Source organism: Poecile atricapillus, chromosome 1, assembly GCF_030490865.1.
Source record: "Poecile atricapillus isolate bPoeAtr1 chromosome 1, bPoeAtr1.hap1, whole genome shotgun sequence".
In the NCBI taxonomy this organism is placed as follows: domain Eukaryota; kingdom Metazoa; phylum Chordata; class Aves; order Passeriformes; family Paridae; genus Poecile; species Poecile atricapillus.
In genome coordinates this window covers 98,483,575-98,498,784 of record NC_081249.1, presented here as the reverse complement: position 1 = coordinate 98,498,784, position 15,210 = coordinate 98,483,575, and the positions used below count along the sequence as shown (strand labels likewise).

At 36.3% G+C, this 15,210-nt stretch overlaps 1 protein-coding gene across 2 annotated transcripts; it reads right to left on the bottom strand.

The window, feature by feature from the left end:
• Window positions 1-392: 392 nt before the first annotated feature.
• LOC131586631 (T-cell receptor-associated transmembrane adapter 1) lies at window positions 393-12,455 on the bottom strand. Of its 2 annotated transcripts, none has more exons than XM_058853681.1 (6): window positions 12,320-12,455; window positions 6,954-7,064; window positions 5,431-5,467; window positions 3,981-4,042; window positions 2,617-2,675; window positions 393-1,471 (listed from the first exon to the last, which is right to left on the bottom strand). In XM_058853681.1, exons 2-6 carry the CDS (start codon window positions 7,054-7,056, stop codon window positions 1,190-1,192), a joined length of 543 nt encoding a protein of 180 aa, XP_058709664.1. In that variant the 5' UTR covers window positions 7,057-7,064; window positions 12,320-12,455; the 3' UTR covers window positions 393-1,189. The 2 variants fall into 2 exon arrangements, with proteins under 2 accessions (XP_058709664.1, XP_058709671.1); XM_058853688.1 differs by lacking the exon at window positions 12,320-12,455 and adding an exon at window positions 11,530-11,549.
• Window positions 12,456-15,210: the final 2,755 nt, after the last annotated feature.

Genomic DNA, 15,210 nt, shown 5'->3' with positions numbered 1-15,210 from the left:
TAACCACTGATTTTTTTGATTTTTTTTTTTCCTCTCCATAAATTTGTCTCATCCTTTGATGTCTTCATCCACTTCTGCTGTTAGGTATTGGCCCTCTGTACTGTGGATCTTTTCCAGATTTATCTCTTTCAGGACCTGACACAGCTTTAGGGCTCTGTGTGCTTCAGAGTTCCAAGCTCCTTGGCACTGCTCTCTGTGGATTTTAAAGGCTCCTAGAACCTGTGTTTTTGAGAAGGCAGAAGTGTCTGACACCTAGAGGCAGACACACCAACTTGCTTTATTGTTTCCTGCAGCAACTACTTAATGATTCCCAGAATATAAAAATAGATACCCACTCTATATAACTTACCATTTAATGAGTTTAGTCTTCAAATGAATGTGCACGCTGTAAGTGAAGGGTTTGGGGAAATAAAAAGCTTTTTGTTTTTGTAAAACAGTTTGTAAGGATGGCAGTGGAAAACACAATAGGAATGTAAACATAACACAGAGTATTAGAAGGAAGAAATCCTCCCTAGATTTATTGTTAGAGATGGTTTTATAATATCTTTGTGGACCCTTGAATACAGCTGTATACAATATTACACTAATAGAGGAACTGAGATATGAGACATATTCCAGTATTGTTAGAGGAAACTTAAAACTATATGAAGATACTGCTAAGTCTTGTGATATGTACAATTACTACTTTAAATCAGCTGTTAAATTATTCTCCAGTCATTGCCATAGACCAGTCACAGAAAGTTCACAGTGGGGAACAACAGATCAGTTCTTAATGGGTAAAAACAACTAATCACCAAGTGTGCAAGTACGAAGCACAATCTCATTTCAGAAGTATTGAAGTTAATATAGAATAGCTGTACTCTGCTAGAGCTCTATAGACAGTGAGGAGGTCTTTTAGGACTGCTTGGAAGCTGATGCTTGTTTAGAACAGGATCAATTTTTACTGGAATCACTACCATGTGAATGCTGAGTACTAACTTCTGCAACTTTTATATTGTCTTCAGAAGAGCAGATCCATGAGTGGCAGCCTGGACCTATGTCTTGCTTAGTTTATAAACATGCTTGGCAGACAGTTTGGAACACTTAACTTACCCATTTCATACCACTGATTAATATGTCAGCTTTCCAGAATATTATCTCTAATCATTCCTTGTTCCCCCAGAATGAGAAAGCAAATCTCACTTTATGGTTACATATTTGGTTCATTACCTATTCGGTTCTCCCCTTTTTTATTATGAATCAAGCCCATTAATCTGATGGGGTCATCATGAATGGCTTCTACTTTTGCCGTGTTTTCGGCTGCCAGCTGCTCACTATTGAGGTAAATAATTTTGGAAGCTGCCATGGGATTAGATGATCTTTCTTCCTCATTTTCTTCTAATGAAGGATCTTTCTTTCTCCTTGGTTTTCTGCGTTTTCCCTTGACACTGTGATCAAGTGAGGCATAACACATCTGATTGGCAGACTCCACCTGAAAGAAAATTCACCTTAATGTTCAGTAGTTACCCTTACTTTAAATTTATATCTAAGACTTCAAGTATGTCTACACTAACCATTATTCTTCCTGAAATTTGCCTAAACTAGCTGTAAAACAGTTTGTTAAAAGTACAAACGATTAAACTGTGGGAGAATGAAAAACAGATCAATATAAACTAATGGTAAATGACTCAGTGCAATATGGAAAAAATTATCAAAGTATCATTGGAAAAATTCTCTGTGGGAAGGAGGGAAGCTGATGTAATAAATAAGTCCAGGTTCTTTGGAATGCAAAACATTATTTGATCTGGTTTTCTTCTCACTATTTTTTAGTTAGAATGCGGTTATTAACAACATTTTTAACAGGCTTTATCTGTGCAGAAAACCAAAGATGGATGATTCTTGTCTGTAGATACGATCTCATTTCCAGTACAAAATGTATGCTTTTTGTGTCTTTCTCTTGGCTTTTTGTGCTTTTCAAGCCAGACCATCAATGATTACTGACATTGGAATGTCTAGATTAAAAGGTTGTTCTTTTCCTGCTGGAAATTCCCTGTGAAAGTCTGAAAATCAGTCCTTATGAAATATGTGGCAATCGACTCAGGAAATTGGTGCTAGGAACGGTTCAATGTCAGGCAAGTTTCATTTGAAGCTTGCATACTTTTAGGCATACAGGTATCTCAACAAAGTACAAATCAATAGGTAACAATCTTTGCCTGGTTAAGGCATATAGATTTTGCACTGGACAGAAGAGAGCCAGTCAACCTCATGAGTATCAAGTGATGCAGCTTGTGTTTTCACTTGTTTGATAACTAAACCAAATAAAATTAATTCTTTACATAAGCCATGGCCATGGATGCAAATTTAATTCCAAGTGATCTGCATACCCGTGGCTGAGCTTTATTATGCTGTATAGTGTGTAACTGAACTGTCTATAATTATGCTTCCTTATTAATGACTCAAATTGAATGGGGTGTCAAGTTTGTACTGAAATACCTTGATGAACTGAGATATTAATGCATGGTAATTTTTGTGACAGTGTGAAGATTTTTGTTATATATTGTTATAGGATAAATAAAGGAGCTCTGAGACAGACCATGTTACCCTAACTCAGAAATCTATAACTAAAATTAAAGATACCTGTAGCTGGTTAACTGCTCTTTGAGGCTGGGACTTCATCTGCTCGTAACAACATTCTTCTGTAATTTATCAAAGTAGAAAAATCTTTTTATTAAGCCACACTACTGAGTCTTAAAAGATCAGACCAACAGAATTTCTGTTAGAGAATGCACTCCCCCCAGTTTGCTTTGGTAGGATGTTTATGCTTGTTTTGAAATCACACACAGATCTCTCTCCCTCTAATTATAGAGAGGTAAATAGCTAAAGAACTCAGACACATACTGTGAAAATGAAAATCCTTTTGTGTTCATATGAAGGAGAGGTTTCTCATAATTCACTATATGGGCATCATTTTAGAGTGATGGAAGGACTTCTTGCAATTAAGAGGTAGCCACATACTGATGTATTTTTCAGCACAGGCAGCCTTTTCTTTGGCTGAGAAAGAGGTTGTGAGTTGCAGCAGCTGGTAATTAAATTCTATTCCTGAGTCTACTTCAGTTTTCTGTAAATTTGGTTCTAGTGATTTGCTCATATCTCATTCTAGCCACCAGTAAAACAGATTACTTCCTTACAGTTTTCAGACTTTTACAATGTCTCTGCATTTGAGTATTGACTTGATTAAATTTATGCAAACTGTGCATGAAAAAGTTTGGTTTGTTTGGGCTTTTTTTTTCCCCCTGCAGTTCAAGTGCTTTAGTTTTGCTTAGCCCCAATTAAGGCTTGCAGAAAATGTTGTGTTCTTGTTACTTAAATAATACTGCCTTAACTCTATAAGGGCTTCAGGAGACAAACCCTCGGCACATCTAGCTCTCGCTGCAGTCCTGTGATGTTACAGCCTTTAATGTGGTGTCTCTCTGCCAAGGATTGTTAACTTGAGCACAGCAAAGCAAAGCCAAGCTGTCTGCCCACCATTCAGCTGCTGGGCTTCAGCACATTTGTCAGTGTCGCTGGTGATATGTGGATAGCAACAGCAGAGAACTGGTATGTGTTTGTTTCTGCCTGCTTCTGTGGGAGCACTGACCTTGGACCGTGAGTAATATGTGTTTTAGATTGCTTTAATAGGCATGGATCAAGCTGTTGTTTCAGTTAGTGCAGCTTTACATTTAGACAAGCTCTTTGTTTTGAGATACTTGGCTGAACAGGACCATATGGACTGTAAAAAATCAAATTCTGTATGATATCTGTTCTTACAAACAGTAGTGCAGTATGAAGGTTTGCATTTCTCTCCCTAGCATATTTTAATGATTTCAATTATATCAATAGTTGAAAAGATGTAGATTCTCAAGTTTGCCATTTGAGGAATGCAAAATATGTCAGTCAGTCATTTTTTAATCATACATTTTTATAGCCACTGTATAGACACATGTTCCTAAAATGAAGCTTACCTAAAATATCTTGATTGAGATTGCCATAAACTGGATAATCTTCTGTGTGATAGCCATCATAGCTACAAGGGGAATGAAAAAATACTTCTAATTCACAGAATATGTTTTATTTAGCAACCCAATATAATAAATCTATTTTAACCCCAAGACAACTCTATTTTAGCACATGTTTTATGCACATATGCAGACTGTGCATGTATATTTATATATAGCAGATTGTATGTGATCTTACAAACAAGATCCAAGATATCAGCAGGGGCAGAACTGGCAGTATGGGTACTCTCAGGAGAGATTTGTTACCTAGCCCAGAACTGAGCTCTCCTTTCCTGTCACTTCAGTAAGCACAAAGCTAGTCTCAAGACTACTACATGATTAAGCTACAGTTTGAGGTAGGGTAAGAAATGCTAATGATCACTGAAAGGAACCCAATTCAAGTCCTCTGAGACCACTCTGCAATACAAACAAGAGCACCATATGTGTCTTTTGGGGTGATGTTCTTAAAAAGGCCCCTCTTGGTTCAGCTAAAATTCTTCTGTCAACACAGAGAAGTCCGAAGCCGAGTTCAGCTTTGCATTTTTAATTGTATGTTGTGTTTTATTACCTGGTGTTACTTGAAAATATTTCTAAGTGGGTTTGTGAAATGGGAATTGTTTGTGGGAAAGTGCTGTGTAACCTTGCTGCTGTACCCCTATATTTCATCTTGTCAAGGGTGTGAAGTCATGCTCTAACACCACATTCAGCGGTATTTTTCATCTGAACAGGCAGTAATGGACAAATAGAGGCTTCCTAATTTCAAGAAAATTTGTAATTGAGAATTGGTGTGGGTAACACAGCAGGATTTTGTATATCTGTTTCAAGGGCCTTTTATATTTGTGTTGAGATGAGACTATCCATTTCTGTTTCCTAAAATTTGGGCTTTGCTTGGGGTTTCTTTTCTGTATGGCATAAGAGCGAGAGAGACTTGAAAGAGATTTGTGTAACAGATCATGAGGTAACCTGCAGCTGTAAACAGACTGTTTTATGGCTTTTGGATGCCATGTGTAAGAGGTGGTTATGAAATGTAAATACATGTAAATTATTGCTCCACAAGTATTAACTAGCAGACTATAATTGTCACTGTTTTGTGAAAGCTGAGAGTTCTTTTAAATTATTATAGAATTATTGACTTTAAGTGATAGGTAATGGTGGTTTAGCTCAGTATCTTGTACTTTCAGAGAAAATTATAGTATTAGCATGTAATTATTTCATTGTTGATAAAATGACTGGAGGATGTATTTCACGTGAAATTTTTTCCCTGGGTTTTTTTGAAAACTTTTTTTCTACAACCAACATTTTCAGGTACACTGCATGAAATACTGAATTTTCCTCTATGCCATCCCTCCAAAGTCATCTGTCATTATTTATTACATATTTTATCTTTGCCAGAAAGAAACTCTTTTATTCAACTTACCTTGGATTGTTCTCTTCGTAGTCTTTATCCATTTTATCTGGAAAATTTATTTAAAAGAAAAAGTTAAGAGAAAATGAAATGTTATTTTAGGACACTTCAGATAATTGTCTCAACAGGTAAGCTTTTGATCTTGTTTTAGAGAATACAGTTAAAAGCTCTGGCTCTCAGGATCTTCAGTTGTCCCTATACATTTCTCAAATACTTTTGTCAAATACAAGAAATGTTTGTGTTGTGGCCCTGTGCTGTGGCTGCAAAGTCTACATTAGTTTACAGTACCAAAAACTATATTGTAACTCATGTGATTCGTTTTTTATTTCCTCCACTTTCTGCTTCTTGCTCATCTTTTTCTCTCAGATTTTCTCTGTCTGGGGAGGTGAATCGTGTTAATATTACAAAGTGACGGTTTTATTTATTTTACTAGTTCTGCTGGCATGTCTGAAAAAAATCTTGTGATCGACACAGATGAAGAAACTGAAGCAGAGATGCAATGGCTACAAAGAGATTTCATGCTAGAGCTTGATTAATAATTCAGGAATGCCTGACTTTCTAAGCTCTGCTCCAGGACTCCAGAGTTTACCAAAGTAAGCTCCAATTTGACGAGTAATGCAGCATCAGCCACTCTGACCTAAACCTTGGTCAGGTTAGTTTTGTAAACAACTGTGATTCTTCCTCATAGTAGTATCTACCTAGTAGCCCTAGAACACAAAATAAACCAAAAAGATCAACCCACACCCATCCCAAAACACTCCGGTAACTCTCTTAATATCCTGTGACTATCTGATTCTCTAATACAGGTGCAGTTTTCCCTGTGTAAAGGGAATGGTGAGGATTGTACAACTTCCCAACCATAGAATTGCATGCATAAGACCAGTTGCACTGACACAATCTGTCAAAAAATAAAAGTTCATTTCAAACAAAACCAAAGTTTGATTGTAGTCATATGAGAGACACATTGGTTTAAGAAATAGAGTAGAATCCCATTATGAAGAGCAATTAGAAGGTTTTTCCAAAGTCCATTGCTAAGGCATAAAGTCTGTATGAAATCAGAAATTCAAACAAGCATTCAGGAATTTGGGGAGGATAAAATTTCCTCAAATGTATTTTGTATCAATGTGTCTACTTAAAATAATTTTTAAATGGAAGTATAAATAATAACCAGGAATAGGAAAAATATAGTTCCTAGGAAAGGAAATTGCAGGTATAAAATAAATTAAAGTATAATAAATATACTGATAGATAAATTTAAAGTGTATTTAAAATATACTTTAAAAATTTAATCAGAACTAAATTCTTCTTGTTCTGCTGGTTTGTCTTCAGAGAATGGATTTGGGTAGCTGTTTTTAGCAGTGGATTGGTCAGTTAGCAATCATTCTGTAATCATACCTGACTCTCCTAAAAATTTTTTAACGCTTAATCCTCTCTAGTAAAATCATTCTTGCCAAAATAGAAGTCAACTCAATATCTCTGAGTAGGGATGGCTTTAAACACTGAAACTCAATTTCTTTTAAAGAGACATTACTTACCTTGCTTCTTTTTCATACAGTGTGAAATATTCAATGTCAATGAAACAAGCAGAGCCAAACTAAGGAAGGCCAAAACTCCCCAGACAGAAAAATGGCAGTCCATTCCTGTAACTGAAAGAAAATTTACTGTTTGTGTTGTCTAACAATATTCTTTGTGCTTGGCTGAATTTTGCTTTCTGTAATGAAAGCTGCTATTTTGTTGTTTTCTCTCTGACAGCTACTGCTATACAAGCTAAATAATTAATATCAAAACCAGATGCTAAATAATAAGAAAGCAACTTTAATAAACTGTTAGCAGAAATACTGTTTCATAGGAATTCAGCCAAAGATTAAGCTATTGGTTTGCCTGTAAATTGCAGTAAAAATCAGAAATTAATAAAGAAAAAAGTAATTTTACTGAATAGCTTTGAAATTATTTTTGCAGTTGTCTTTAAGTTAGTATTCATGGTAAATTAAGTAAATTCTTAGCTAAATTCTAGAGTTCATGAAAGTAGTTCTGAATTTAGTCAAAACAAATTTGTTGGATGTGTCTCTGAATAGTAGCTGAGACTGTAACATTTTAACAATCCCTGCAAAAGAAGTCAAAATTTGGTTATGTCTTCTAACATTGTTTTCCACCTATTAAAACTACTTGTACTTATTTTCTTGCCTGAGAAACCAGAGGAAGTCAGGATAAAGGATAAGCATCAGCAGGGAACCAGTGGAGCCCCAAGTATTGCTGCAAGGAAAAGTTCAAACAGCTCCTGGATAATCACTTGGTAAAAGGTAGGTGTACTTATTTGAACCAAGTCTTTTGCTCTGAACTTGCCTCTCCTTGTAATAAGACAGGAAAGAGCTCACCTGCACAAAATCTATTTTTTTCTTTTAGTTAATTCTTTGATTAACCTAGATCATACAAATTTTCCACCACAAACCAAACCATGCTGAAGAAAAGAGCCTGTTTGTGGCTGTCTAGCGGCCAAAGTGATCAGCGTTGCTGCGAATGGCCTGCAAAAGCCTTCCTTGACAGATTAAATGAGTGAAAGGAGCTTGCAGCTTGATTCTTGACTTTCCCCAGAGGCATGTTTCATGTTCTCTGAGATTAGGAGTGGTTGAAATAAAGCCTGGTGTCCAAAACTAATGAGCTCCTCTAATAGTGCATAAAAAGAAATGTGTAGCTGCAGCAGAGCAGTCAAGGGGCTGGATTGGACAATACTGATCCTTAATGCATTTTTTTTGTTTTTTGACATATCTGGAGTCCCTCAGGAAGATGACATTTTGGGTTTTTTTCTAAAGTAAAACTGAGTTAGAGGAGTAGAGGAATGCACTTTTCCATGCTGCTGGCCAGGAAGGGTGGCAATGCACTTGCTCCTGCTGAGAAGGCAGAGCTTTGTTCCTTGACTGACCAGCTCCAGCTCAAAACCTTCTTACAGGTTTTGACCCCTCGTCGTGCTGGTGTTGCTAAAGCTCTTTTTGTTTCGTTATTCCAACCCCCAGATGTTTTTATAATGACAAAACAAGATAAGATAAGCCCTGGTAGTAAAAAATCACAAATCACCTGGGCTTCTGGGATGCGGGTTTCTTTCCTGATCAGAACTCTCTTTTTAAAAGGAACAAAGCAAAGCAAATAAGTTGTCATTTTCTGACAGACTTTTAACTTTTTTTGCACATGGTACTTTCAGAGACCATTTATTCTTCTTTTTAAATTAAACATCCTGTTTTCCTTCTTTTCTACCACTTGAGATCTCGCAAAGGTATTTGAGAGTTCTTTCTCACTGCAATGCTACTTTTCATGTTGTAAGGCACTTTTCTGCAATGAGATACAGAGATTCATGAGGAGAGACAACATCTCCGTGGAGCAGCTATACATCATTCCAAATTTTCAGGGAAGGAATTAAAAGAATTGCTGAGAAGATGTTGTCAGTGTGCATAAAGAATCACCAGCCTTTGGAACCTGGTTACTGTGCAATTAGTCACTTGATACTGCATCCTATGAAACCTGTCCAGAACTACAAGTCTATCCAGGACAAGAAATTTCAAGTTTCACTGTTGTGCCAAAATAATCAGAATCATCTCTCATTCTTCTCCTGTATTTTTATACTTTCTGATATGATTGGTTTCCATTCTTCTCATGTTCATTTCATTTTTCCTTTCCTACAAACCCTTTTTCCAGGGAGCAAGAGCAGTATTGTCACCTAAGAGAAGGGAAGTAACTGTGATAGAATCACAGAATCAACTGCGTTGGAGAAGTCCTGTGAGATCTTTGAGTCCAGCCTGTCACTGAACAACACCTTGCTGGCTGCACCGTGGCGCTCAGTGCCACGTCCAGTCCTCCCTGAAACACCCCAGGGACAGGGACTCCACCAGCTCCCTGGGCAGCCCATGCCACAAGCCACAACACTGCAGTTCATTAGAATAAAAAGAGTCAACAGGTACCTAAAATACAGTTATGAACCAATGTTGTTCTTTTTTCTTCATATAGAATGTTGTTATTTATCTCTCTTATTCAGTTATCCAATTTTTCCCTGGTGTTTCCAGAGCAGAAGGAAAACTCTTAGTTTCAATTTGACTATTTTCAGTCCTTAACTGGCCCACTTTTTGTTGACAAGTATTATTTTCCTGTTTCAGCTTTTGACTTAAATTGAAATTATTATCTGGAAAATAGTAAAGGTTGGACAAAATTTTTTTCTTTTAGTTTTCAAGTTCAAATTCTATAGTATTTTAGCAATCCTACTTCTCAAGAACTTTAAAAACATTATAGGAAAAAAAGATATTAAACTTGGATTCCTCATAAAACATGCCAGTGTTTTTACATCTCACAGTCTATAGTTCTTTCTTAAGCATGATTTAGGATATTTCATGGGTGTGGGTAGATTAAGAAAAGAACATTTAAATTTCTTCCTGGATGAAAACTACTTAGTTTATTTTAAAATTTATTTTCCACAACACTGACTTAAACATCTGCTTGTGTTTCAGTAGAATGTATACAAACATATGTGTGACTTCAGTATATTTTTGTTTGTTTGTTTTTGCAATACTAGCTATTTGTTTGTTAGACAACACTACTTATATGGGCGAAGCCACAGCAGTTTTTACTTCGCCCATAAAACCATAGTAAAGACCTCGATTGGAGATGTGCTGTTCTGAGAGCTCTATGCCATTCTGACATTAGTCTCAATCATATTACCCAGATTGGAATTTCTCATATTTTCTATTTTATATCCTATCTTTACAGATACCAAACTCCCAGATCTTTCCCGTGTCGTCTTGTTCTTATGGGTGTTTCTGAAATGCTGCTTACATTTATAACTACATTATTTTGATATTAACTACTTTGAAAACAGCAGCATTAGAAGGAAAGCTAACTGTATGAAGAACAATTTGTCCCCAGAGATAACTATACTGCTCTTCCTAAATGTACAACAGCAGATGCAACATCTCACGGTTTAACAGGTTGTGCTAAGACAAAAATAAGATAAGGAGACTGTAGATGGTGAGTGAGAAATAAACAGCAAGTCTATTAGACTAATTATATTCCATTTTGAAATGGTGTCTTTTAGTCTAATCTCTAATTTTAATTCTCATTCAAGCCATCTATCTTCAAATGGAGCAAAACGATATTAATCTTTTTTTACGTAACATGTAGTTAGTCCAAAGAAGCCATGACACTGTATTCAGGGGCATTCTCATTCAAGCCATCAAACTGACTATTTTTAAAAAAGTTTGTTGTATCTTTTGAAAAAAATCATATGGAATAATTAGTCTGCTTGGGAATAGGGCACTATGATTCTAAAACAATGAGCTCATATTCTATCAGGAATTTCTGTGATAGGAAAACTTAAGGATGGTAGTAGTTTGTTACAAGAAATAATACTGAAGTATTCTTAAAGTAATGTGCTCCTCTGTAAAAGGAAAAAGTTCATTATATAGCCAAAGGTTTCATGAGAGGGACAACAATTCTTGTTATAGTACTGGAAGACTTTGGGTTGCGTGGGTGGAGAATAGTATATTTAATAATTATAAAGATGACAGTATTTTGATCAACTAATATCAGACTCTCTCTAGTATTAATGGTATGTTCTTATGCTGCTGTTCTTCCATTTCTCTTTGAAAACCAGGTTAAACTTGGGGTAGCATCCAAGTAGAACATCTGTCTTAGGTAAGTTACTGCATTTGGATAATGTTTTTACTTTTCTGACTTTAGGGATGGGTAACTCAACAATTCTGAGTATATTTTACAGTGTTATAAAGTGAAGATACCGTATTCACACCACAAAATTCAGAAGACCTTCTAAATACATACTTAATTGTGCTTTTTCTCTTTAAAAGTCTACTGACAACTTTCTCCACCAACAGAGACAAGACATGGGAAAAAAAAGAGTTTGGGTGTTTTGTTCTTGAGTTTTCTCTTTACAGGGTTCATTACACTGTCACTGGAGGGCTGTGAGAGAAAAAAAGCAAAAAAAAACAAACAAACAAACAGAAAAAAACCCAACCAAAAAAACAAAAGCCTCCAAAACATTCTAACCTTTCCTGGATGAATTTCTGCTATTCATTTTATTGCAGCTCAAAGGAGTGGACATAATCCCGTACTTACCTGCAGGGAGTGGAGCCAGATTTAACAATTCCTGTTGGATATTTGTCCTCTTAACAACATAAGACTAGGTAGCAGAAGTGCTACATTTTGTTCCTCCTTGCTCTAATGAATTTTGTTTGGAGAATCCATCACAAAGGATGACAGGGAAATAGCATAGTTGTACCAGGTTTTTGAACTGAAAAGAAGCGTGAGGAACACAGATACCATCTTAGCTGGACATGCCATCTGTGATAACATGTTATCCACAGAGGCAGATTAATTGCTACCAGATTTATGGTGACTATCTGGAGCACAAAATAGTTTCTTTCCTTTCTTTCCTCTTGTTTTTGTCTACAAATTTGTTAGAGATTAGATAAATCTGTCTTTCCTCCCCCCTTCCATTTAAATGTTGTTATAAATAATATTTTGTACTAATGGTCCTTAGAAAAATAAACCCATTAAGAGACTGATGAAAGTTAAATTAGCATTAAAAATGCTTCCACCTGTGTGAGCTTTTAATAAAGGATTAATTATCTGAAAAAGATTCCTTAAACTGCAATTAATTAGTGCACAACTAATTGCTTTGTAAGATATCAACGTCATACTTCAGAAAGGAAACAGCACACTGTAAAATAAGAAGGTGCACAGCTCAGAATTTTCAGCATAAAACTAATGCTAATGCTTAATCTTCATTACCAAACCTTAATTAATGAAGGTTTAACACCCTGAGCCACCTTCTTGGAAGACTGTTAATCTACCATAGTGTGGTTCTATTACCCCTATGCTAACAAGTTTAAAAAATAAGTCTTACCTGGTTTTGTTGTTTCTAGGAATATTCCCCTTTATTTCCCCTTTATCCAATAGGAAATCAAGTTATGTTGGCAGATGTTGGGTACTCTTTTTGTTTGGAGCCTGGCAGCATGAACCTGCCTTTAGAGTTGCCGTCAATCTCAAATCTCTCCAGTCTTTTATTTTCACCTCCTTTCTTATAAACAGGAAATGTGGTTCAGCTTTTACAAGTTAACGTACGTTCTCCTCCAGTGTTTGCCTCCAAGAGAGAATTAAAGTATTTATGTGTACCTTTGTATTTATTGTCTACCTGTCTTGCCTCAGAGGAACATGCACAGGACTATTAGTTTTGTTTGTGATACAAACTTGCTTTTGGAATATTCATACTCACACTCTAAGTCTTCTTGGGTTTAATGTTATGTTGAATTCAACAAAAGTATTTAGATACTTCTTAAACTAAATTACAGAACTATTTTACCTAGGAGTGCTACGTGACCCTTCCTCTCTTGGACGTTCTAAACCAAGTCTGAAAAACATTGTTGAGAGTTTAGCAACAACAGGATTCAGAGGCACGATGAAGGAATTATAGCACTGCCAGCTCTTGAAATTCAGGTTAGAATAACATAATGCCATTCCTCCATTCTTTAGAGTTTATGAATCTGGGGCCGCAGTCCAGGACAGTTGTGGAGAGAAAGGATAAATCAGTGTGTGGCTTGTGTATTTGTCTTTAGAATTTAATGAAACAAGTCTGTATTTAGGTAGAAAAGCCTTTTTATTCTCAGAAGCGGAGGAGCTTCTTCAAGAGGAAGCTTGCACACTGAGCACTGTCAAAGAAACCTTCTGTTAACTTCTGATGTTTTAGGTATAGTTTGGATTTTGGGGTTTTTCTTCAGAAACAGTTTTATTTCCTACAATGTATAATGTAGAAGTAGGAGGGGTTTCTTAGGAAAAAAATGTGAGTCACATGACCATGTTTGTCTTTTTGGAATACATAAACTGAAATAGCCCAAAATGTAGTCTAAGGAACAATGTAAAGCTCTGCTCTTCAAGAAAGACTCTAATGTGAGAAAATGTCCTCTTCAATCTGGGTTTACTTGGGATGATATTACTTTGGATTATTATTTTTGTATTAACTGCCTTGGATCAATGCTTAAGAAATAATTTACTGGATTAACATTTTATTTGAACATGAAAGAACAGATTAGTCTTGATTAATATAATATATCCCATTCAAATCTAAGGGTGATCTGTACTTTTAACTACTCAGAACTTTATTATAATGAAGTGAATAGAGCAGGAGGAATTAATCTGAAAATACTCAAAATGGTGGGAATTCTTATAGAAGGATACTGAACCGAGAGAGAAACTGGAAAGGGTGGAAGATGTGCGCTGTGAAAAGGAAGACAGTTGCTTAGTTTCTCAGCTAAGAGCACGAGGAGTAAATCTGAGATCTGCAGGGGATTCAGAATAAAATGCTTATCAGCCTGAACAAGAAGCTTACAAGAAATAAACTCCTTTGGAGGTAATTAGGAGCATAATGGAAAGGTGAATACTGCGAATGTAGCGGGGGATTTCTGGGTTTGTAGTCCTCCCAGTGTGTTAATAATTCTGCTCTCCAAGAGCAAATCGTTGCTGTACTGTAGCAGCTTCGAATGTCTGCAAAAGCAAAGTCTTTTGGAATAAATGTGAACTTGGTATGCTATTTTGGGCAACCTGCAAGAGACAGAAGGCTCTGTTACATAGCAAGAAAATATTCGCTTCAGGCAGTAAAATCCATTGTGAATATGAGACTTCTTTTTTCTTCTTTTCCTTTGTATCAGTGCTACATTAAAAAACATAGGGAGCAAGTAGACAGCTTAAAGTGCTGTTATTCAGGATAATAGAGACAAGGACAAATCATGACTATATTTGGAAAGACAGGACATAAGGTAATGCTACTTCATCCCCCACTATTGCATACAAAGGCATTTCTTCCTCTTTTTTTTTAGTCCCCAAGCTATAAATTCCTGGGTGCAAATTCTGGGAAGTGTCTCTGCCTGCTTAACTACTTATGTGATCTTTGGTAAACATATGATGCTGGTATCTCAAGAAAAGAGTCTCTCTCAAGTGGACATCTGCCTTGGCTGGGAATAGCTCTTGCTACTGAAGTTCTTGGAGAAGGTGAACGGAGCGCGATTAAATATTGATGTGCACAGATGTATATGAAGGAGTGAGTCTGTGCTGAAATGGAGTCATGCAAACAGTGTATAAGTACATTTTGTAATGCATGCAAGTTGCCAGCAAGTTTTGCTTTTCTGAGACTGCAGAATGCATGTTTATTCTGGCTTCCTGAAGGTGAAATAAATTGCACCACTGATAACACCATCAGGCCTCAAATGCCTACTTTCTCTATTACTATTCAAATTACAATGTTTCTTTGAAAAATCATATCAGTTTCTATGCTAAGTGTTGTAGTGGAAATCCCCTTGCAAAGAATGTAAGAGACGCTGTTTGTAGTAGGAGTCTTGAAAAGAATAGGTATTGCTGCAAGATGTAAATTGTATTTCTGTTTGAAATGGAAATCTACTTTTAATAATGAAATTTCAGAATCCTCTGGGCAAAGTAACTACAGAAGAAATGTTTTTCATTGGGTTTATGCTGAAGTGGAGTCTGCTCTCACAGTTCTGGTCTCACAAGCATACTGGATAAGTAGAACTGCCCTTTTAAGCTGAGTATGTGACTCTTTGCTTCGATGTCAGGTGCAGACCTGGTCTCCTTGTGCAGTGAACACAAATGAGGAAGAGTGCTACAGGAGAGAGGTTGGTTTAAAATAGCTGCCAGAAAGAGAGAGGCCTTTCAAGTGAGCTTCAAATGCTGCAGAGAGCTCTTCTCTCTCTCACAGTGAATTTTGTAATTAATGATAAAAAACTAATC

Bases quoted from the DNA above. Each gene is read 5' to 3' on its own strand.
- LOC131586631 (XM_058853681.1), bottom strand. From the start codon at position 7,056: ATGGACTGCCATTTTTCTGTCTGGGGAGTTTTGGCCTTCCTTAGTTTG. The intron at 5,468-6,953 runs GTAAGTAATGTC...TAAATTTTCCAG, and splicing joins CTGTATGAAAAAGAAGCAAG to ATAAAATGGATAAAGACTAC. The intron at 4,043-5,430 runs GTAAGTTGAATA...TTCCCCTTGTAG, and splicing joins TACGAAGAGAACAATCCAAG to CTATGATGGCTATCACACAG.